Source organism: Lagenorhynchus albirostris, chromosome 16 (genome assembly GCF_949774975.1).
Source record: "Lagenorhynchus albirostris chromosome 16, mLagAlb1.1, whole genome shotgun sequence".
In the NCBI taxonomy this organism is placed as follows: domain Eukaryota; kingdom Metazoa; phylum Chordata; class Mammalia; order Artiodactyla; family Delphinidae; genus Lagenorhynchus; species Lagenorhynchus albirostris.
This window is the reverse complement of record NC_083110.1, coordinates 15,414,948-15,438,726: the sequence shown is the minus strand read 5'-3', so window position 1 is coordinate 15,438,726 and position 23,779 is coordinate 15,414,948. Positions and strand designations below refer to the sequence as shown.

Below are 23,779 nucleotides of genomic sequence, written 5' to 3'. Positions count from 1 at the left end.
CTTCTCAAACAGTTTAAAATTTCATTGTTTGGCAGGGAATACTTGATTTTTCTATCCTGTCTTTTATTATTTGTGTGACCCAAGACAGATTAATTTACTCTGGGTTTTTATTTTTCCCTCTGTAAAATGGGAATAATAATAATGTAATACTATCTAACGCCATTGGATTATTATGAGACTCAAAAAGGTAATTCATGAGCTTGGTATGTAGTAAGCATTTAATAAATGTAGCTGTTACTATTATTGTTACTATTTTTACTGTTCTGAGACCAGTGCTTTTTCTGAAATTTTTTTTCAAATTCATGCTGAAGCACTTCAGTTTAGAAACCTTCATAGGATTATAAAATATAGACAGATATTTTAAAATTGAAAAACCAATGTTTATCATTTCATAGAAGATACTCTAAGTGATGTTGGAACTTGTGTTTAACCTATACTCCTCTTCAAAGCCTAGAGGTGTATTTGAGAATAACATTATTGCTATTAAGCTCTTTGTAATAGGAACTGACATATTTGTCTTGAAGTGTTCATTCTCCTCTTCAGATTTGTCATTCTATTTGGTTTATTTCGTGAATCCAAACACCAATTTTCCTTATCAACATTTCCCATGAAACTTGCATGCCATTTGCTTATTTATACCATTAAAGCTGATCAAAAGATAGGGTAAAGCCTTTTATAACATTTCACCAAATTATATTCTTCTAATACCAGCATTCTTTTGAGCTTCTGGTGTGAATGCCAAGTATACTAGGTTAAACTCATAGCCCAGAACTACTCTTACCTGATACTTCCTTAAGTGACCACTTCAGCACCCTGATAGGAGTTTGAGAATAGCATTAGTAATCAGAATGCATAAGAGGACCAATTTTTATTTCTTTAATAGTGATCTAGTTCAATGAGAAGATTCCTAATATAGCTTTTAATTTTTAACCAAAATGGGCAAACTATATCTTCTCTAATTATATGGCATGTGCCCAAATATAGCTGTTCTTCCTAACAAAAGAGTGCATTTTTTTCAGACTACCGTTTAAGGTAGTCATTTATTTTTTCATAACATTTTTGGAACCCCCGCTCCATCAAATGTTACAACAATTGGCCTATTTGCTTTTTTAAAAAAATGTAGCTGATTAAACTTTTGGGAACTCAATATTAGGGTTGGCTAAAAAGAATGAGAGTAATGTTTTAGTAAGAAAACGTTATCCTGACAAGAATGTTTTAAAACTGAGATCATTGTTGATTTTGGAAGCATTGGCATTGTAATTAGTCATGGTTTAAAAATGAAGTAACTTGAAATATCATCATAAAGTATTGTTTGATCTGAAAGAAGACAGTGAACATTTTTGGTAATTTTTAGCATGCTCCCTGGTGTGATTCATTTACTCATTTTATTTGTGGAATTTAGCTTACTGAAATTCCTGTAGCTAGATTTTCCCAGTGTTTCTAATAGCTGAATTAACTATTTTATGCTCCTTGAGAACCATTTAGTACATTATTCTTCATTGTATAAATTGTAGTTTTAAAGAATTGTGAAAACTAGTAAAATTGAGAGTGATTATTTACTGGACAAAAATGTGTATTAAAAAAAATAAGCCCCAATACTACATTTTAAATTAGATTGAAGTTACAAAACAAATATCCTTGGGCAGAGTAAGTGGATTATTTATGTTTTGAGGAACAGTGGTGTTAATGGTTTGGTAGTGTGAAAGATAATGCAGTGTTCAAAAATAACTAAGGAATTACTCACCTATTGGGTATAATTTTGTTTATTCATTCATTTAATCATCTTAGAAATTATAATTCAGCAGTTATGTCACATGGTACTTTGGATTTAAACGTAAGTCATGTTTCCTGCACTCAAAATTCTTAAGGAAGTATGAAGGTAGTAAGTAAAGTAGAGTGGGATTCTGTTTCCAGTGTACCACTTGCTAGTTATAGGCAAGTCAATTACATTCTCTGAACTTCAGTTTCATCATTTGAAAATATGGACCGAAATATCTGCCCTGCCTACCTTAAGTAGCTATTGTGAACTGTTAAAGATATTGCCTGTTAAAGTGCCTTAAACTGCACATAGGTAGATGTAGTATTACAAAGCTTTGCATGTCTCTGATTTTTGGGGGAGGTTTTCATCCTACTACCACTTCACAAATCCTACGGCATTTATTATTTCATTACAAAAGTAATATAAACTTGAGAAATAGAATCTAGAAGAGAAAAAAATGTATTCATAGTTCACCCTAAATCAAATACTTTTTATAATTTTGAACTGATATTTTTCCTCCAGGTTTTAAAATTCCTAGCCTTGGGTATATTCATAATTATACTACACATTCATATACATGCATGTATATACACACACACATTTTCTTCTTGAGTTATTACAGAGTCTTCACATGATCATTTTAATGACCACTATCAACTGTCTCTCTCATAGCTTATTCTTAGGGGAGGTTATCAATAATGTTTTTTGTATTGTTATTTTAAGATGTGTAATTCATTGGAAATAGAGGCAAATGTATTACATGTTTACCTTAAAGTAGTTGAGGGAAAGGTGTCTTAGTTACAATTACTTTTTAAGGCCTGAGAAAAAAATTAAACATATACTTGGGTCATCACATAATTTTAGCCTCTTTGTCACACAGGTTGTCACCTCTCCAGCGCACTCAGTGCAAATGAGCTTTATTAAAAGCTATATTAGCTACTTCCTGTGCACACTAAAAGCAGTATTTCGTACTGCACTGTGTATGGAAATGATGCTATTCCTGAAGTGACGCACACTCTAATGTTTTTAGTGGTCAGCGAGAATAAATTACATCACTCCTAAAAATAAAACGCAAAGTATCTTCATTCTCTTTCTCTCCCAGTCTCTGCCTCTCACTATTTCAGGTATTTTTCTTGTTGGATTTAAAATCCATATAGACTGTCCATCTAATACTTTGACCTCTAAGTTTGATGACCTCTTTGCCTCCAGTGATCTTGTTCTCATGCCTATTTTAGCCATCCACCCCACAATTGTACCCTAGGTCTTATCTGGTCTCTGTAGTAGTGTCCCACACTATCTACCACCTCCCACGTTTCCAGCTTTCTCCTTTCAGTACTCTGACTCCAACTTAGCTCAAGTTCTATGATTTACCATTTTGTTCTTTCCTAGCATTTCTCTCCTTTTGTCATACTTACCTTGGAAAAAATTCAACCTTGGTTAAATCCTGCCTTTAGCTCTTCTGCACCTGCACTCATGAGGAATAGATGAGGAACCTGGAGAAAACAGTCATACTGACTGGTCTCACTTTAGAGGGATCACTAACCTTAAGTGAGTTCCAGTATGTGCAGTCCTACTGAGTGTCCGTAGCCCTCCACGTTACGTCTCGTCAGAGTATTTCACATTGTGTCACTCTCTCTTATGAAACCTCCAATACCCACTCCTCTCCACTCCTTATTCAAAGCTGATGACTTCATTTCCTATATCATTGATGCTGCTGAAGTAATCAGAAGAGAACTTGCACATCCTCCATCAACCAAATCTATCAGCCTACCTGCATCTGTATATTTATTTGCTGCTTTCCTTCCTTGTAACTGCCTTTGCTCCATCTGAGGCCACCTACCTGTACACTAGATCCCATCTTCTCAAGTACACAGAAGTAGGCTCCTGCACATGTCCCCCACTTCTACTACCTCTTCAGTGTTTCTTTTCCTGCATCATTTCCAAAAACATACAAATATGCTGAAATACCTCACATTTCCTCTGCCGCATTTAACAGCTATCCTTTACAGAAAAGTTTTTTATATTCTCTATCTCCACTTTTTGTCCTCCCATTCTCTCTTGAACCATTTCAGTCAAGTTTCATCCATCGTTCAGAAACTGCTCTTGTCAAGGTCAGCAGTGATCTACATGTTGCCAAATACCATGGTCATTTATCATTATTCCTTCTCCTGGACCTTTCAGCATTTTTCAACACAACTGATCACTGTCCTGAAACACTTTTTGAACTTGGCTTCCAGGATACCACTTTCGGGGTGTCTCTTCTGCCTCAGTGACAGTCCCTTGCCTGTCTCCTTTGTTCATTGCTCTTCAACTTAATCTGAAATGATGGAGTACTTGTGTCCCAATATTCAGTTCGCACATTTTATTTAACTAACTTTCATTGAATTTCATCTATATACTGTTAACTCCCAAATTTAATTTCTTGAATAGTTTTTCCTCTCCTAACTGCAGATTCATATATTCACCTGCCTACCCTACAACCCATTCTCAAACTTAATCTGTTCAAAACTAAATTCTTACTTCCCATATCCATTCTCTCAGTCAGCCTCCTTGCAGTTAATGACAATTCGCTTTTTCTGGTTGCTCAGGCCAAAAACCTTGGAGTTGTCCTTGACTCTGTCCTTTCTTTTACATCCCATGACCACATTGGGTCAACTTTAAGACTATATCAGGAATCTTAGCACTTCTCACTACCCCATCAACTACCACCCTGTTCCAGGCCTGCACCAGCTCTGGACTGGTGAGGTGCAGTAACTTTCTAGTTGGCACTAACATTTTCAATCTTGGCCTCTGTGGTCTGTTCTCAACATGGCAGCCAGAGAGATCATTTAAAAATACAAGTCATATCATAGCATATGCCTCTGCTCCAAATCTACCACTTGCTTCCCATCTCACTCAGAATATAATCCAGGGTCCTTATCATGCTCTACAGGGCATGCCCTACTGCAGTGCAGAGTGTCTGCCCCTTCTTACCTTTAGACATCTTGTCTCACTCTCCCTCACTGTACTCCAGCCACACGGCCGTCTTGTTGTTTGTCAGATACACGCAGCATCACTTATCCACTTACTGTCAGTAATCTGTTCCTGAAAATAACATGTTTTGCACTAAAATGTTGATAGGGAGTCTATTTACCATTATTGTAAGTAGGAACAATTGTAATGTAGTTGCATAAAACCTGTGTTATCAGTTGACAGATTATCATGTTGAGATCATGTTTAACACATTGTGCCCTGATCACCAAACAACTCATATGATTGTTAATAGGCAGTTTTGTGTGTAGTAATATTTACTCTTCATTCTAATTGCTGTTCTCAATTGCTCCTATTCTTTCTCCACAGTTTTTTAAAATACTTCCTCCACTTTGGGGGGGCACTTTTTATGTAACAGTAGGGAAAAATAAGAGCTAATTATGGAAGGCACTACAGAAATGTGTTCAGGATAAGTGAAAATAGCAGAGAATGGCCCACACTGAGAATGAGGCTAGTGCCTCTTAGCTCTAGAAACAGTGGAGATTTGTTGATACTTAGTGGACTTTCCCAGTAATCTACACAGGAGTCTGAATTATACCAATCGTATTCAGAATGTAACTTAAAATTCTACTCGTGCATTGTTTTGTTAAAATTTTTTTGTTGAGTTTTAGAGAAAGAAACATAAATTTTCCTGTGTAAACACTGACAAAAAACATTGGCTGGTGAGAGATACCTCTGGTCTATATTGGTTGTATATTAAAAACCAAGATATATCAAACCAATAAATCAAATGCTTTAAGCCTTAAACTTATGCAGTAATGTATGGCAATTATTTCTCAATAAAACGGAAAAAAATACCCAAAACCAAGAGGCATTCTCCCAGGGAACAACATTCCGTGCGGTATGCCATTGTTTATTAAAGAAGTGCGTGCATGCATTGCATTCTTGCTACATGTATATATATATATTTGTGATAGAGATTTTATTACATATTTAGTAAGAGACAAAGAAGGTTTATGAAACATATCACCTGGCCCAATTAATAAAAATTCTCATCAGACTTTATATGCTAATTCTATTTTTAATTTTTTGAAGAATGACCACACTGTTTTCCATAGTGGTTGTACCATTTTATGTTTCCATCAGCAGTGCACAATGGTTCCAGTTTGACCACATCCTGGCCAACACTCGTTGCTTTGTTTCTTTTTATTTATTTATTTTAATAATGGCCATTCTAATGGGTGTGAAGTGGTTTCTCATTATGGTTTTGATTTGTGTTTTCCTAAGGATTAATGATCTTGAGTATCTCTTCATGTTTTTATTGGCCATTTGTATATTTTCTTTGGAGAAATGTCTGTTTAAGACCTTTGCCCGTTTTTTAATCGGGTTGTTTATTTTGTTGTTGAACATCTAAATATTTTATGTAGTGGAAAATATACTAAAATACTTAAAACATGTCTTTTTTCTCACTATTAGTGGTGCAAAGTACAGTTTGCTAGCTCATACTACCCTGAGCTTGGAAAGTGCTGAGAATAGCTTCAAGACCCATAATCTGTCTATTAATGGGGATGGTAAGTACAGTCTATATTTTACTTATTATACATGTTATGTCAATATTTGTGTGGTGACAGTAATAATTTTTAATTTTAATATGTTCCCCTGAAGTGATTATTGGCCTAAATAATGTAGTCACGAGTAACTCTGTGGATTCTTGAAAATATGTCTGTCCCTTTTCCCCAAAAGCAGAAAGTTTATTTTTCTCTTTCTACTGTTTGCTAGAGATTTGTTTGTGAGGCTTGCTTGGTGAGAACATAAAGGTTTTGCATATTCTGAATCCTTGTCTTTGACTTGAAATTGGTGACTTTACCACTCTTCTAGTTGTCAAAGATGTATCTTATTTTTAAATTTGAAATTGAGGAAGCCAGTAAAAGCATGAAGAGCCATCTATCTTTACAACAAAAGGTATAAGGAAGGTAGTATATAATTTTATATATTATACTTCAAAAAATGAAAAAGAATAAGTAACCCAAATCATATTTCCAAACTACTTTACCAACACTACTCTATATTTTTCATCATAGGTAAAAATAATCTTGGAGCGTGGACAGTGCTCCTGCTGTTTTACAAATCTTCTAATCACTTACCTCCCTTCTTCACCTTGCTATATATTTCTTTTTAATAAACTATAACTACAAATTATCATCCAGAGAAAAAGGTTTAAGATTAATTTAGCCCTACCTTCCCACATATCCTCTGCTTGCTACCAACAGAAGGTAGGCATGAACGATTCTGCGGATCACTCATTACGTCAGTATATGTTATGTCAATATATGTGTAAACACTGACAAAAGCATTGGCTAGTGAGAGAGATCTCTGGTCTATGATGGTTGTATATTAAAAACCAAGATAAATCAAACCAGTATTTTACATTCAGTATCAAATGGTTTATAACCCATATTGTATGATATTAAGTATTTGAGTTTAAATCTACCATCATATTCTGTGTTTTCTGTTTGTCTTACTTATTCCGTGGTGGTTTTCTCTTTCTTGCATCTTTAAGGATTGATAGTTTTATCATTTCAGTTTTTCCTTGTTCTAATTAAAGTTATAATTCTTTTTCTCATCTTTTAGACATTACCTCTAGAAATTTTATTAATCATACTTAAGTCTAAAATGAAAAGATAATTTTACCTTTTTCTCAGATCCTGCAAGGACTTTAGAATAAACTCCATTTCTTTGACCTATGTGCTGTTGTTATACATTATAATTCTGTTTGGTTTTTAAATTTCACAAGATGTTTTATACACTTAATATTTATTTAGATTTGCCTGCATGTTTCCATGTACTGCTTGTGTCTTATACCTTACATCTGGTATTATTTTCCTGCTGCTTGAAGTGTAATCCTTAGAATTTATTTTAGTTTGTTCTGCTAATATCATACTTCTTAGTTCTTTGTGTATGTCTGAAGATGACTTTGTTTAGCTTCATTCTTGAAAGATATTTTTTACATGATGTAGAAACTTGAATATTTTACTTTGTGAATATTAAAGATATAATTCCAGTACCTTCTGGCATCTCGTACTGGCTGTCGAAAATCATTTGTCAGTGTGTTGCTTCTGTGAAGGTAACTTTTAATTTTCTCTTTGTCTTTGGTTTTCTGAAGCTTCACCGTGCTATAGGTGTAGAATTTAATTTTATTTATGCTGCTTTTGGACATCCTTGAACTTCTTTAAATTGATGGATGTCTTTCATTATTTCTGGACAAAATCTTACTTGTCTATTCAGGCAGCCTCTGATCCATTCTATTGCCTTTCTCCCTGTAGCATTCCTAGTAAACCTATGTTAGTCTTTCTGACTGTATCCTCTATGTTTAGTACCCTTTATGATGTATTCCTCATCTTTTTGTCTGTCTATGCTGCTTTTCTGGAATTTTAATGCACTGTCTTCTGTTTCCTTTATTCTCTTTGCAGCTCTGTCTGATCTGCTGATAAATCTGTATACCAAGTTCTTCATTTCACTTATTGTACTTATTTCTAGAAGTTCTGTTTGACTTTTTCAAATCTGCTATGCCACTTTTCACTTTTTATTCTCTGCATATATTGTTAATATTATCTTTTAGGTTTTTATTAAAAGAGTAGGCATAGCTGTTTTATAGTCTATGGCTAATGATTCAGATATATAAAGTCTTTCTTGATCAGTTTCTCTCTTTTTTTTTTTTTTAACTGGTTCTCAGTCATGATGTCTCAATTCCTTGCACGTCTAGTTATCTTCATGTGCTTGTCATTGTAATTGAAAGTCTACATAGAGGAATAAATTAATGCTCGGTGTCTCTTTTTGCATCTCACAGGCACCTGGTGAGACTATCATTCTGGCCTCACTTTATCCAAAGACCATGTCTGAGTTTCTCTGCATCCCTTCATCCCTACCTCCGGGCAGTGGGAATCCTGGGCAGTTAGGTTGGTTTACTCATGGTTCACCACTACCCTGTTGGTGATTCCTTTGGGATATCAGTTTAATATGAGGAGAATCGTCCCATTAATCTGCCTACATTGTTCAGGTCCTAGACTGTGATTTCTGTTCTGCTTCCCTCGTCTTGCAGGATCATTAAGTCATAAATTGAGATTTTCTGGGATTGGCAGATGCTCTCAGGACAAACACAGCTTCTGTGCTCATTTAACTCACTGGTTCTCATTTATCAGATTTGTACTGGAAGTTTATTATAGTTTTGTTACCTCTTTCTTGCTCTGGGGAAAAGTTTTAAAATATATTTGGTTCAGCATTTTTAGTAGTTTTCAGTGGGAAGATTGGTCTGAACAATCTAATCAAGCCTTCTATCACCCAAAACTTGAAGTTTGCAATAGTATTAGCATTGTCAATTTTATCAGAAAACTTGGCAAATTAAGTTTGTTTAATTCCATTTGTGTTAGTTCTCTAGAATTACCAATATTATCACCATATGTTGAGTGCCTATTATGTGCCAGACATTGTTCATTGAAATATTATTCAGCCTTGAAAAAGGAAATTCTGCAATATGTGACAACATGAATGATCCTTGAGGACACTATGCTAACTGAAACAACCAGTCACAGAAGGACAAATACTACCTGATTCCACTTATATGAGGTATCTAAAATAGACAAACGATTAGAAGCAGAGAGTCGAATGGCAGTTCCTAGGGGCTAGGAGAAGGAGAAAGGAGGAGCTGCTAATAAACAGATCTAAAGCTTCAGTTATACAAGATGAATAAGTTCTAGAGATCTGCTGTACAACATTATAACATTTGTTAACTCTACTGTATTGTACACTAAAAATCTGTTAAGAGAGTACATCTCCTATTACATGTTCATACCACAATAAAATATAAATAAATACATGAACACTGTTAAAGCAGTTTTTATTCTTAGTCTCTGTGAGACGTAGTTATAAGGGAGCATCACAGTGAAGTGATTAATAGTGGAGACTGGAGCCATCAGCCTTAGATTCGTATTCCAGTTCTAGCACTGGCTAGCTGTGTGCTTTCACAAGTTCCTCATTTTGTTATCATTTATATTTTACAAATGAGTAAAATACAGCTTAGAGAATGTAACATGCCAGATTATGTAGCTAGCCAGTGGTCGAGCCAGACTTCAAGTAATCTAGGAAAGGCTGTGCTCTTTCTGCTATGCATTCTGGTTAGGCATGATTACTGATAAAGCACCTAAAGACTCAAAATACTATCGATGTGTGAATAATGGAATTGGTGATGAAAGGTCCCATTCTTTCAACCAAGTCACCTGAAAGGTTGTGGAAGGGAACAAAATTCACAAAGAAATCATCGATTTTAGCAGTGTCACGTCTTCAGTGTTCTATAAGATATTACTAGGTTCTCCTTTAATAAAATGCTCCTGAGCAAATAAGCATGGGAACTATGTGGTATACTTCTTTCTTTGAGAAACACAATAAAGACTAGCATGTTAAAGACTGTGAAAAGACCTGTGCTTACAGCAATAATACCCAACCCCTGTTGACATTGGAACTTGTAGATGCCACAGAAAAAAATTTCAAGAACACTAACCTATATGCCTAACCCTTTTGATGTGATAGGTATATCTCTAGAAATGTGTGTAAATTAAAATCTTGTAAATCAGTTATATTTTGAAAAAAAAAGAAAGCTTGTAATTAAAAAGAAACAAAATTTTATACAGAAAAAAGCCACCCTCGGATTTATTCATTAATAAATCTATGTTTAATAGGGTTTCCTAAATAAATTTATGTCAGTGTCTACCAAATACTATAAAATAAAGAGGAAATACAAGATTTTTGAAATTTATAACTCAACTTTATTACTTGTGCTAGTTTAAGGAAAAAGCCAAAATGATATCTTAAGGCTTATATTTGTCATCAAGAAATTTTTATACTTTTTACAAAACAATGAAACCACATTGTAAAGATAGACTCACATGGAACTGAGATGTTATCGATTCTTTCTCTTGCCTGTGTTTTGTTTTTGTTGTTGCTGTTGTTTTTAAACTCCATTTTGCTCCCCATCTGAAACTACAGATGAATTAGATAAAATCTTTAAGTAATGAAAAGTCAAACTGCTCTTTCACTTCCTGTTTCATTTCATCTTGTCCTAATACCACCTTTGGTTAGAAAAGAAGAATTAAGTATTTTGATTAATGTGTTGCACAAGGGCAGAAAGACAGCATTGAGAAATGGAAAGGATATGGTTTGGGGAGTGAGAGTGCCCTGGATATGAAATTATGAGAAGCATCTTTTACATGCCAGACACAGCGATAAATGTCATGCACACATTATCTTATGTGATTTCACAGCAACCCTAGTACTTAATAGGTAGTATTTTAAGAATGAGAAATTGATACTCGGGCAAGTTAAGTGAATAGCCTAGATGCTGTATTTCTTGTCAGAAGTAGGGAGAAAAAGCTGTGACTGTGCTTTATTCCACAGTGGTCATGAGCTGTAGAGAAACCTATGTAGGAAGTAAGAGGTGATTGCAGTGTATGTGGCACGTGATCTGTAGAGCAAAGAATTTTACATCCAGTATATCTTTTCAAGGTCTTTTCAAGGTCTGCAGTGAGGAAGGAATTATTTTTCTTGGTGTGCCATGAAATCTGAACTTATTTTACTAGAGAAGCACACTGTTACATGTGGTATTTAGGTTCCAGATACATTATTGATTGTGACTGGTCTGAAAAACTAATCATTTATGATTCTGTTTCTTTAGGAGGTGGATCCTAACTTAAAAACAAGCCATTCATAAATCTGGGTTTGCTATGTAAAGAAATTCGCTTTTGGGGCTTCCCTCGTGGCGCAGTGGTTGAGAGTCTGCCTGCCGATGCGGGGGACGTGGGTTTGTGCCCCGGTCCGGGAGGATCCCACATCCCGTGGAGCGGCTGGGCCCGTGAGCCATGGCTGCTGAGCCTGTGTGTCTGGAGCCTGTGCTCCACAACGGGAGAGGCCACAACAGTGAGAGGCCTGCGTACCGCAAAAATAAATAAATAAATAAATAAATTCCCTTTCAAACTTTAAACTCATAAATCACAAGGGTGATTTCAATTGTATTACGTAGATGCATGCTTTTATAGAATTTTTATTTCATTTCCTGCCTATTTTACAAAAGGAGATTCTAATTTATGTATTTATGTCTGCATTTTTAAATCATTGACTTTATTGTATTTATACACTTATTTCTCTCAGATCAAACCCTTTGTTTCTAAAAGACAGCAGCTTTAACAAAGAGTTGAATAGTCCCAGACAATTTGTGGTATGCTATTCTTCAGTAGAATGTTGAGCAGGTAAATTGTTAAAAAACTGTTTTTGTGTTAACTTTGTGCTCTTCATTTATGCTGGTCTTTTTCATTTAACTGATGTGTCAAGCCTTGGCTACACTGCCTCTATATATTAAATAATTGTATTTTTACAAAAAATGTTTTATTTTCCGGACTTACTAAGACCTTTTGGTCAATGATAGTAACAGCCAATGGTTAGTCATTTAATAGGCAGTTACCAACATGGGTGCAGTGAAAACTTTACAGATATTTTTTATGTGGTCCAGTGTGAACATAGGACCGTATGTTGCATTTTTATTTATACCCCAATACACAGAATAAATTATACAGTGCTTTCCTTCCATACAGTTATAAAGGTTGTATACCTGCCTGCACACTACATTAAAGGACTATCTTAATGTTTTTTGAAAGAACTTTTTTAAACAATTGCAGACTTACAGAACAGTTAAAAGTTGAATATCAAGATTTTTTTCCCCCCAAAATATATGAGAACAAGTTGCTTACCTGATGCTTCATTACTCCCAAATATGTTAATACCTGTTCCTACTAAAAGACATCTGGCTACATCACTACAGCTATTCAAGTCAGCATTAATACATTACTATTATTTCTACTAATACAGACACCATTCAAATGTTACTCCAATAATGTCCCTTATGACAAAAGGATCCAGTGCAGATTCACGCATTGCATTTAATCATCATGCTTCTTTAGTTTCTTTCAATTTAGATCAGTTCTCCAGTCATTCCTTGGCTTTCATAACCTTGACATTTTTAAACATCATAGTTATTTTGTAGAAGTTCCCTCAGTTTGGGTTCGTCTGATGTTTTCTTGGACTGAGACTCAGGATATGCGTCTTTGGCAGAAATATCGCAGCGGTGATGCTGCGTTCTCATTGCATTCTGTCAGGTGGCATCTTTTGATTCATCCCATTACTGATGATGTTCACTTGATTAGGGTGGTGTCTGTTAAGCTTCTCTACTGTTAAGTTACTCTTTTTGTTTTCCTCTTTGTAATTAATACATTTTTTATGTGTGGGAGGGGGATACTTTGAAACTAAGTATATTTATTAGACTTTCAACTTATTCATTGATTTATTTATATCAACATGGACTCATGTTTTACAGTTTTATTCAGTGCCTTATAATCTGCTAATATCTTGTTTAAGATTCAGATTGTCTCCATTTTGGCCAATGGGAGCACATTCAAGATGGCTTCTGTGTCTTTTTACATGTCCTCCTCATTCATTGAGTACTTCCTTACGTAAGGCATAACAAGATATTTCAGGCTCATCATGTACTTTCCCTGCCTCAGTCCTGGAGTCATCCGTTTCTCCAAGGAAGACTGGTTCTTTTTAATAGAAATAATATTTAGAAGACATGATCTGAGCTATAGGTATTTTCATTGCTATTAGACTGTCACTATTAGGTGTCACTTTTCCTAGGCCCTCTCAGTGGACGTACATGTATATATATTTTGTCATGCATTTCTTTTTTAAAATTTATTTATTTATTTTTGGCTGTGTTGGGTCTTCATTGCAGTGCGCAGGTTTTTCATTGTGGTGGCTTCTCTTGTTGCAGAGCACGGGCTCTAGGTGCACGGGCTTCAGTAGCTGTGGCATGTAGGCTCAGTAGTTGTGGCTTATAGGCTCCAGAGCTCAGGCTCAGTAGTTGTGGTGCACGGGCTTAGTTGCTCCACAGCATGTGGGATCTTCCCGGACCAGGGCTCGAATCCACGTCCCCTGCATCGGCAGGCGGATTCTTAACCACTGCACCACGAGGGAAGTCCTGTCATGCATTTGTTCTTTTTTTTTTTTTAACATCTTTATTGGAGTATAATTGCTTTACAGTGGTGTGTCAGTTTCTGCTGTAAAACAAAGTGAATCAGCTATACATACACATATATCCCCATATCCCCTCCTTCTTGCTTCTCCCTCCCACCCTCCCTATCCCACCCCTCTAGGTGGTCACAAAGCACCGAGCTGATCTCCCTGTGCTATGTGTCTGCTTCCCACTAGCTATCTAGTTTACATTTGGTAGTGTATATAAGTCCATGCCACTCTCTCACTTCGTCCCAGCTTACCCTTCCCCCTCCCTGTGTCCTCAAGTCCATTCTCTATGTCTGCATCTTTATTCCTGTCCTGACCCTAGGTTCTTCAGAACCATCTTTTTTTTTTTCAGATTCCATATATGTATGTTAGCATACGGTATTTGTTTTTCTCTTTCTGACTCACTTCACTCTGTATGTCATGCATTTCTTAATCTCTGTATGTTGAAAACCATGAGTTCACACCAGTATGTCTAGTTCTAATCCAATACCAAAGAGTTCATTCTGCACATTTGTAATGCCTTCCTCTGACAGCGAGAAACCTGTCTTCTATTATCTTTAATGCTTTTTATTCTTTGGTCAGTCTCCTCAAAAGCAACCATTTTCCATCTTTCTCACATAACTGCTTCTCTCTCCTGCCGGGGCTCTGACTCCCCTTCTGGGCTGCCCCTGGCCCCACAGGGATACTCCTTACCTTGCTCAGGCTCACACAGCCCCACCAGGGCTGCCCTCCTCAGCCCATGTGAACACCGTCCTCAGCCTGCTGTGCTCTGACACCCCACACCCGGCTGTCTCTCTGCTTGCATTTCCATCTCCCCAGGCTCTGACACACTGGTCTGGGTCACCAAATGTGTGAATGGTCCCCTCGTTACTCTCAAACTGACTCCCGTGGCTGGACCGCCCCCCGCACTCTTCTTAATTTCCCTGGATTCGGACACCTCACTTGGGCAGCACCGCACACAGATACCCTCCTTACTCTACCTGGGCCCCTCCTCCCCACGCCAGGCCGGCCACTGAGCAGAGGCCCCTTTTGGGTTCTGTATTCCCCATGCGACCCGTCCTCCTCCGCCCCTTCAGGCTCCGGTTCCTCATGCCAGGCAGCTCTCCCACTCGCCTTCCTTACCTGACCGGCCCCAGCACCCAGCTGTGGCACACCACTGCTCCCCGCCCGCCCCTGCCCAACTCCTGGCACAGATACCCATTGTGGTGGACTCCACATAATGGCTGACACCCGAGTTGTTCAGTAAGGGAAGGGACAAGGGGAAAGGTCAAAAGGGTTATTATTAAATTCTGATCATAAAGTTGTGCCCTGAACTGTTTTATTCAGAGCATCACTTTGCTAATTATTATAATGAAAATCAGAGCAAAAAGTAGAATTTGACGAACAAAAATCACTTTATTAGGATGTTTTTTAAAATACATGAGTTTACTTATATGCCCTGAACTACCTCCATTGATTAATTACTTTAAGATCAAACAAGAGATCAAGAGACTAAACGTTCCATGTCTACTCCAGGTGATAGCATGCTGTAAACTATCAGTTTAATACCATCCTGTCCTGACTGCTTTCTTTTATTTGATTTTGTCATTGAATACAGTCATTTGAGCAGGATGAACCTTTACATATGTTCTTATATAAAGCAAAAAAAAAATTGTAAAAATAATCAAAATGTATAATAATGACCTGAAATAAACATATATTTATAACTTGATTTTTTTCTCATTTAAATAGAAGAGTCCTCGTTTTGGCTTCCCTTATATGGTAACATGTGCTGCCGATTAGTCGCCCAACCAGCTTGTATGGCTGAGGATGCGTTTGCAGGATTTCTTAATCAGCAGGTTAGAGAACTTTAAATATCCTGCAACAATTATAGCTCTAATTTTGATCTTAATATCCTGGCAGTTGTTTGGCATTCTGATATTGTGAAGTATTTTTTTTTTAATAAAGTCTTCTCTTAAATGACAGTTTTCTCCTTGTTAGACATCAAATGTGGGGGGAGGGTGCAGCTGGGAGTGAGAAGGTAGGGAAGGGGAGGGGTCTGATGCAGTTTTGATGGCTAAGGGGCTACCTCTTCCAGGTTCCTCTGCTTCATTAATAGCAGTAACAGGATAATCAGTACCAGAGGACTCCCTGTGGAAACTGATGAGGACTGCTCAACACCTTTCACATGAAGGCCTTTCTGGCAGACAGCTCTTGGCACAGTTTAGGCCTCTGGGCTTCCAAAGCTGCCTCTGTGCCACCTACTCCTAATTTATTTATAACCATAGTTATTTGTATTCAGTAAATAATTAATTATGGGCCTCAATGAATCAATAGCTTTTTAAAAAAGATTCCATTAAGAGGAAAGAAAATTTGCATTCTTACAGGGAAGTCAACATTTTCCAGTGTTCTTAGAACAGTAAGGGAATATTTTGAATATTCAATTATTTTGAATATTCAGTTATTTTTATACTTTTCCTGAGTCAGTACGTGAATTGCTGTGGAATTCCAATCACTAATTTTTAATAGACTAGCTTCTCTAAAACTGCATTGATTTATGATTTTATGTATATAAAAGTTATGTGATAATTATTACCTCTATTTTGCTTAATGCTTTTGAGAATTCCACACCTTTCTTCTCTGATACAAACTTACTTTTTTACTTTGGGCTATTGACTTATTGTATCGTAAATTAATGGGTAACTCTATCACATTAAAACATTTCAAAAAACTAACTTTGCTAATTCAAGTATTTTGTTGAATTTAGAGTTAAGATGATAAATAATGATTTAAAGTTGAGAGTTTCTTGATTTTTCTTTTTCAGCAAATGGTAGAAGGTCTGATTAGTTGGAGAAGGTTGTATTGTGTTTTAAGAGGGGGTAAACTCTATTGTTTTTACACTCCAGAAGAAATCGAAGGTAAAGTGGAACCAGCTTTGGTAGTGTCCATTAACAAGGTAAATAAAATGCTATTTTGAAAATAAAGGTATAACATTTTATGAAGTTTGTTCTTTTCTATTACAATTCACACTGTTGTCATCTTATTTACAAAAAGGGAAGGACTGCTAAAACTAGGTTAGTTCGTAAAGATATTCTTATTTTTCTTTCCATTTATAGAGCTTATCTGGTAAAGGAAATACTATATATTTCCTACGAAAACATAGTAATTGGAATCTATACTAGCAAATAGATTTTAAAGCAGAGAATGTAACTCCACATTAACAGGGTATTTAAATTTTTTAGGAATTTATTTAATTAAGAGATTATAAAAACATAAATTGTTAGCTCATGTTAACGATGATGCTCTTTCTAGTTAATACTTAAATGAACCCATTAAAAAGAAATTCCTGAGTATACTTTCTGATTTCTTATGGGGCTAATGGGCAGTTGTTCAACCTTCTGCCAGGACAAGAAAGCCTCACATTCTGTTGAGAATACCACATACACATAAATATACTGGTTTGATCCAAAGGAAATTATAAAATTTTAGTTAGAAAGTTTTCACTCAAAAATCTGTAGGAAAAGTTTTCAGTCTAAGGCAGGCTTATTTTCTTTATCTCACAATCTTAATTTGTTTTCATCTATCATCCAAGTCTAGTGTTTATTAGAGGTTTTTTTCCCCTCTTTTTATAGCATTCCTACTCTAGAGTTAAAATGGCATTTCTAGAGTAGAATGTCATGTTTTCTGCCTATGGACTGCAATTAATTGTCTTAGTTTTTTTACTTTGCTTACCTGCAGAGTGGTTAAAGTGAAGTATATGATAAAATATGAGCCATCACATCTGTTAACTGTAAGATACGTGTTCTACTTGCCTTTAAGTTATCTTTTGAGGAAGAATGTAAAGTTATATGTCCTGAAAAAACATGTAGATACTGGTCTGCTAGTGTATAAGGATTTAGTTAATTTCTGTGATCTTTGCAATAGTAACATTTGATCTGTTTCTATCCTGCTTTTAGAAATGACACTACCTTTTGCTCAAAGGAAATCCTTCAGTGAGACCTTTTTACTATGTAATTAAGTCCACTTAATTTGTCTGTTTTGTGTATAAGAAAGATTAATGTTGCTCTTAAATAATATACCTCAGTATTATAACATAGTGAATTTATTTTCATTTAGAAAATTAGGTTAATGAAAGTATAATTTTATTATTGGAAAATTGATACAATTTTTTCATTGTTTTGTTTTGTTTATGCAGTGTTCATTCCCCCCCATAGTCTTTTGAAAATTTCAAATGTACAGAAAAGTTGAAAGAAGAGAAAAGTAAAACCTGATACCCATCACCTAGATTCTTCAGCTATTAACATTTTGCCACATTTGCTTTCTCTCTAGATAGTTAAAAAAAAATTTTTTCTGAACCACTTGAAAGTAAGCAGCATACAGCATAACATTTCTTTCCTAGAATATGTCAGCATATTTCTCCTGAAAACAAGGACATTTCTTTCATAACCATAATATTATTATCACACTCAATAAATTTATTGTTGATAAAATAATATTATCTAAGATACAGAGCAAATTGCCCCAGTTATTCCCAAAATATTCTTTCTTATTTTTATTTTTTGTTTTATCCAAGACCCCATCAAGGGTCACAGATTGCATCTGATCACTATGTCTTTTGTTTCCCTTTTACCTAAATTGTGCCCTTCTCTTGCCTTTTTTTTTTTTGGTTTTTATGACACTAACATTTTTGAAAAGTCCAGGCAAGTCCCCAAATCTGTTTTTGACTAATTGTTTCGCTAGATTCATGTTAAGTATTTTTGGCTGGAGTTCTACATAGATGATTTTGTCTAACCTTATTTTCACTAGGTAGTAAAAATGGAATCCTACCAATTTTTTTCTTACATGATGCACAATGGAATATGGATAGCTATAAACCAAATTAAAATGTAATCTAAGCAAATGCGATTTTAAAAGTTTGATCTGAAAACAGTCTTCAAAGTATTCATTTTACCTATCTCAGCCCTTTAAGGGAGGCAGAGCATGTAGGTCAGCCCTGATTTACAGGTATCTTATTTCTGTTTTACAAGTGACAAAACATACTCAGAGATCAGATAGAACTTGTTTAGCTAGTAAGTAGAATTATATGGCTTACTCTTTCCTAATGGGTAGAAAAAAATAGATAAAAATTCATGGATTGTTTATCTGTTTCTTCATAGACATACTGCAAGACAAGATTTGGAAGGCAAAATTAGACTTTTCCCTATCTCCATATCCACTTTGTATCAGTTTTGAAAGTAAAAAGTAACTCTGAAATGAAGTTCTGAGTCCAAAGCCAAGTTACCTGTAGGCAATGACTTAGGCATGTATTGAATCTTTACCATTTAAATTTAAGAGGACAATTATAATAGAACTCCTCTGTTATTGTAGTCAGTGCATCTGTATTTTCTTATTTGATGACAAGAGTCTAATTCCAGAAAAGTAGTTAACAGGATCTACATGGCCTGACTAAATTGACCTTTTTCAATTGACTCATTTTTCCTTGTGGTAATAAAGGTGATGGCCTGGCAACCGATGGGATTCTGTAGTCAATCGACTCCATTATTAAGATGACTGAAATCAGCGTACCTAGAAATCCCAGTGGTGGCTCCACTATTGAGCTTTACAAATTCACAGGAAAATGGTTTGTCTAGTAATTTGTATAGACTCGACCTTAGACTTGGCGGGACAGCGTGGGCTGTATTTGACCCTGAGGACTGATGACATAAATATCTCTTCCATCAAATATGACTTTTGTCTAAACTACCAAAAAGAATTTTAATATTAAACCATGAGGTAAGGTTAAGGTTGGGAAGAATAATATAATTTAGTTGCTTATCTCAAAGATTAAACTGATGACAAAGTGTTACATTCTGTAGCTTTGCGATATTTCCGTCTTAATTTTCTCCAGTGCCGGTTCCAGCACTGATTCCTGCCCTTTCTCTTTAGAAACTTTTCCCTTTGCATTTCCTACTTCTTTTTTTTTTTTTAATTTTTATTGGAGTATAGTTGATTCACAATGTTGTGTTAGTTTCTGCTGTACAGCAAAGTGAGTCAGTTACACATATACATATATCCACTCTTTTTAGATTCTTTTCCCATATAGGTCATTACAGAGTATTGAGTAGAGTCACCTGTGCCATACAGTACGTCCTTATTAGTTATCTGTTTTATATATAGTAGTGTGTATATGTCAATCCCAATCTCTCAATTTATTCCTCCCCCTCTTTCATCCCTGGTAACCATAAGATTGTTTTCTACCTCTGTGACTCTATTTCTGTTTTGTAAATAAGTTCATTTGTACCATTTTTTAAGATTCCACATATAAGCAGTATCATGATATTTGTCTTTCTCTGTCTGACTTACTTCACTTAGTATGATAACCTCTGGGTCCATCCATGTTGCTGCAAATAGCATTATTTCATTCTTTTTTATGGCTGAGTAATATTCCATTGTATATATGTACCACATCTTCTTTATCCATTCAAATGTCAATAGACATTTATGTTGCTTCTGTGTCCTGGTTATTGTAAATAGTGCTGCAGTGAACATTGGGGTGCTTGTATCTTTTTGAATTATGGTTTTCTCTGGGTATATGCCCAGGAGTGGGATTGCTGGATCATATGGTAGCTCTGTTTTTAGTTTTTTTAGGGAACCTCCATACCATTCTGCATAGTGGTTGTACCAATTTATATTCCCACCAACAGTGTAGAAGGGTTCCCTTTTCTCCACACCCTCTCCAGCATTTACCGTTAGTAAATGTTTTTGATGTTGGCCATTCTGACCATTGTGAGATGATACCTCATTGTAGTTTTGATGTACATTTCTCTAATAGTGATGTTGAGCTTCTTTTCATCTTTTTTGGCCATCTTTGTCTTTGGAGAAATGTCTATTTAGATCTTCTGCCCATTTTTTGATTGGATTTTTTGTTGTTGTTGTTATTGAGCCGCATGAGCTATTTGTATATTTTGGAGTTTAATACTTGGTCAGTCACGTTGTTTGCAAATATTTTCTCCCATTCTGTAGGTTGTCTTTTTGTTTACAGTTTCCTTTGCTATGCAAAAGCTTTTAAGTTTCATTAGGTCCCATTCGTTTATTTTTATTTTCATTACTCTAGGAGGTTGTTCAAAAAAGATCTTGCTTTGATTCATGTCAGAGAGTGTTCTATGTTTTCCTCTAAGAGTTTTATAGTATCTAGCCTTACATTTAGGTCTTTAATCCATTTTGAGTTTGGTTTTGTATATGGTTTAGGGAGTGTTCTAATTTCATTCTTTTACATGTAGCTGTCCAGTTTTCCCAGCACCACTTATTGAAGAGACTTTCCTTTCACCATTGTATATCCTTGCCTGTTTTGTCATAGATTAGTTGACCATAGGTGTGTGGGTTTATCTCTGGACTTTCTATCCTGTTCCATTGCTGTATATTTCTGGTTTGGGGCCAGTACCGTGCTCTTTTGATGACTGTAGCTTTGTAGTATAGTCTGAAGTCAGGGAACCTGATTCCTCCAGCTCCATTTTTATTTCTCAAGATTTCTTTGGCTAGTCAGGCCTTTTGTGTTTCCATACAAATTGTACAATTTTTTTGTTCTAATTCTGTGAAAAATGCCATTGGTAATTTGGTAGGGATTACACTGAATCTGTAGATTGCTTTGGGTAGTATAGTCATTTTGATAATGTTGATTCTTCCAATCCAAGAACATGGTATATCATCCATCTGTTTGTGTGTGATCTTTGATTTCTTTCATCAGTATCTTATAGTTTTCTGAGTACAGGTCTTTTGCCTCCTTAGGTAGGTTTATTCCGGTATTTTATTCTTTTTGATGCAGTGGTCATTGGGATTGTTTCCTTATTTCTCTTTCTGATCTTTTGTTGTTAGTGTATAGGAATGCAAGAGATTTCTGTGTGTTAATTTTATATCCTGCAACTTTACCACATTCATTGATGAGCTCTAGTAGTTTTCTGGTAGCATCTTTAGGATTTTCTATGTAGAGTATCATGTCGTCTGCAAACTGTGACAGTTTTAACTCTTCTTTTCCAACTTGGATTCCTTTTATTTCTTTTCTTCTCTTATTGCCATGGTTAGAACTTCCAAAACTGTGTTGGATAAAAGTGGCGAGCGTGGACATCCTTGTCTTGTTCGTGATCTTAGAGGAAATGCTTTCAGTTTTTCACTGTTGAGGGTGATGTTTGCTGTGGGTTTGTCATATATGGCCCTTATTATGTTGAGGTAGGTTCCCTCTATGCCCACTTTCTGGAGAGCTTTTTTTAATCATAAATGGGTGCTGAATTTTGTCAAAATCTTTTTCCACATCTATTGAGATGATCATATGGTATTCTTCAATTTGTTAATGTGGTGTATCACATTGATTGATTTGTGTATATTGAAGAATCCTTGCATCCCTCACATAAATCCCACTTAATCATAGTGTATGATCCTTTTAATGTGTTGTTGGAGCATTTCCTACTTTTATCTCAGGTTTCCTTTGAGCCCTTCCATTCATCTGAAAACTTCACTCTTAATAGTAAATGCCACTGGTCTCGTTATTTAACTATGTCAAACACCATCTCAGTCAAGAAATCTATTTGTTACTTCTAAAAACATGACTGTTATCTAATTATATCTTATATTAAAGTAATTTTTACTTATTTTTCTCAGCTTATAAGATTATTCAAATTTATAGAAAAGTTGAAAAAAATACTACAGTGAACACTTGTATACCACCCAGATTTAACCGTTAACATTTTGTCATATTTGCTTTATCTATTTTTCTTTTTTTTGGGAGGAGTTTAAGCACTTTATATTTTATTTAATTTTTTAATCAGCTGTTATGGTGGTATGGTTTACATAAAATAAAATTCACCAGTTTTAAGGGTACAGTTTGATAACTTTGACAAATAATATACAGTTGTGTAATCATTACTATAATCATTATTGGATTATAGTTTTTTAAATCTTTTTTTTGTTTTGTTTTGTTTTGTTTTTTTGCGGTACGCAGGCCTCTCACTCTTGTGGCCTCTCCCGTTGTGGAGCACAGGCTCCGGACGTGCAGGCTCAGCGGCCATGGCTCACGGGCCTAGCTGCTCCACGGCATGTGGGATCTTCCCGGACCGGGGCACAAACCCGTGTCGCCTGCATCGGCAGGCGGACTCTCAACCACTGCACCACCAGGGAAGCCCTAAATCTTTTTTATGAGAACATTAAGTCTACTCTCTTAGAAAATGTCACTTATTCAATAGTGTTATCAACTATAGTCACGATGTTTTACGTTAGATCTTTGGACCTTATTTATCTTATAGCTGAAAGTTTTGTTTTGTTTAGCTGCAAGTTTATAAAGTCTCTTATCTATATTTCTTGCTGAGCCATTTGAACATAAGTCTCCAACATTGATGATTCATCCCTGAATACTTCAACATCTTCCTTTTAGAAATAGGAGCCTCTCAAATTATATAAATTTATATATATATAAAATTATGTATATGCGTATATATATATAATTACAATACCATTATCACAGCTAAGCAAATTAACAGTAATTCTCTTATATCATCTAATATCCAGTCCATAGTCAAGTTTCCCCGTTGTCTCCAAAATGTCCTTTTAGCTCTTGTTTTCAATCTAGGACTATTCGAAGCTTGTGCATCCTTTGTACTTCTTCTAAACTGTAAATTAGGTCTAGGGGCTTGATTAAATTCATTTTAAACATTATTATGAGAATATTTCATGGATAATAACAAATACTTTATGAAGAATTCTGTTCAGAGGCATATGATGTCAAGTGTCTTACTATTGGCAATGCCAGGTTTAATGACTTGGTTAAGGTGGTTACCACTAGCTCTCTCCACTATAAAGGTAAATTTTTGTCTTTACAATTAGCAAGTAGTCAATGAAGTGATGCTTAGACACAGTGTGACTATCTTTATTGTTCAGCAATCTTTCACATAATGGTTTTAGTGAACTGATTGCCCTTACCTGAATCGG

The 23,779-nt window shown here is 35.5% G+C and overlaps 1 protein-coding gene across 1 annotated transcript in view; it reads left to right on the top strand.

The window, feature by feature from the left end:
- Positions 1 to 23,779, top strand: part of RTKN2 (rhotekin 2) — a 77,362-nt gene that overhangs the window by 40,736 nt on the left and 12,847 nt on the right. The window contains exons 7-9 of the mRNA XM_060126310.1: positions 6,206 to 6,300; positions 15,578 to 15,684; positions 16,650 to 16,781. Of these exons, the coding sequence (XP_059982293.1) occupies positions 6,206 to 6,300; positions 15,578 to 15,684; positions 16,650 to 16,781 (334 nt within the window). The remainder of the gene's footprint in view (positions 1 to 6,205; positions 6,301 to 15,577; positions 15,685 to 16,649; positions 16,782 to 23,779) is intronic.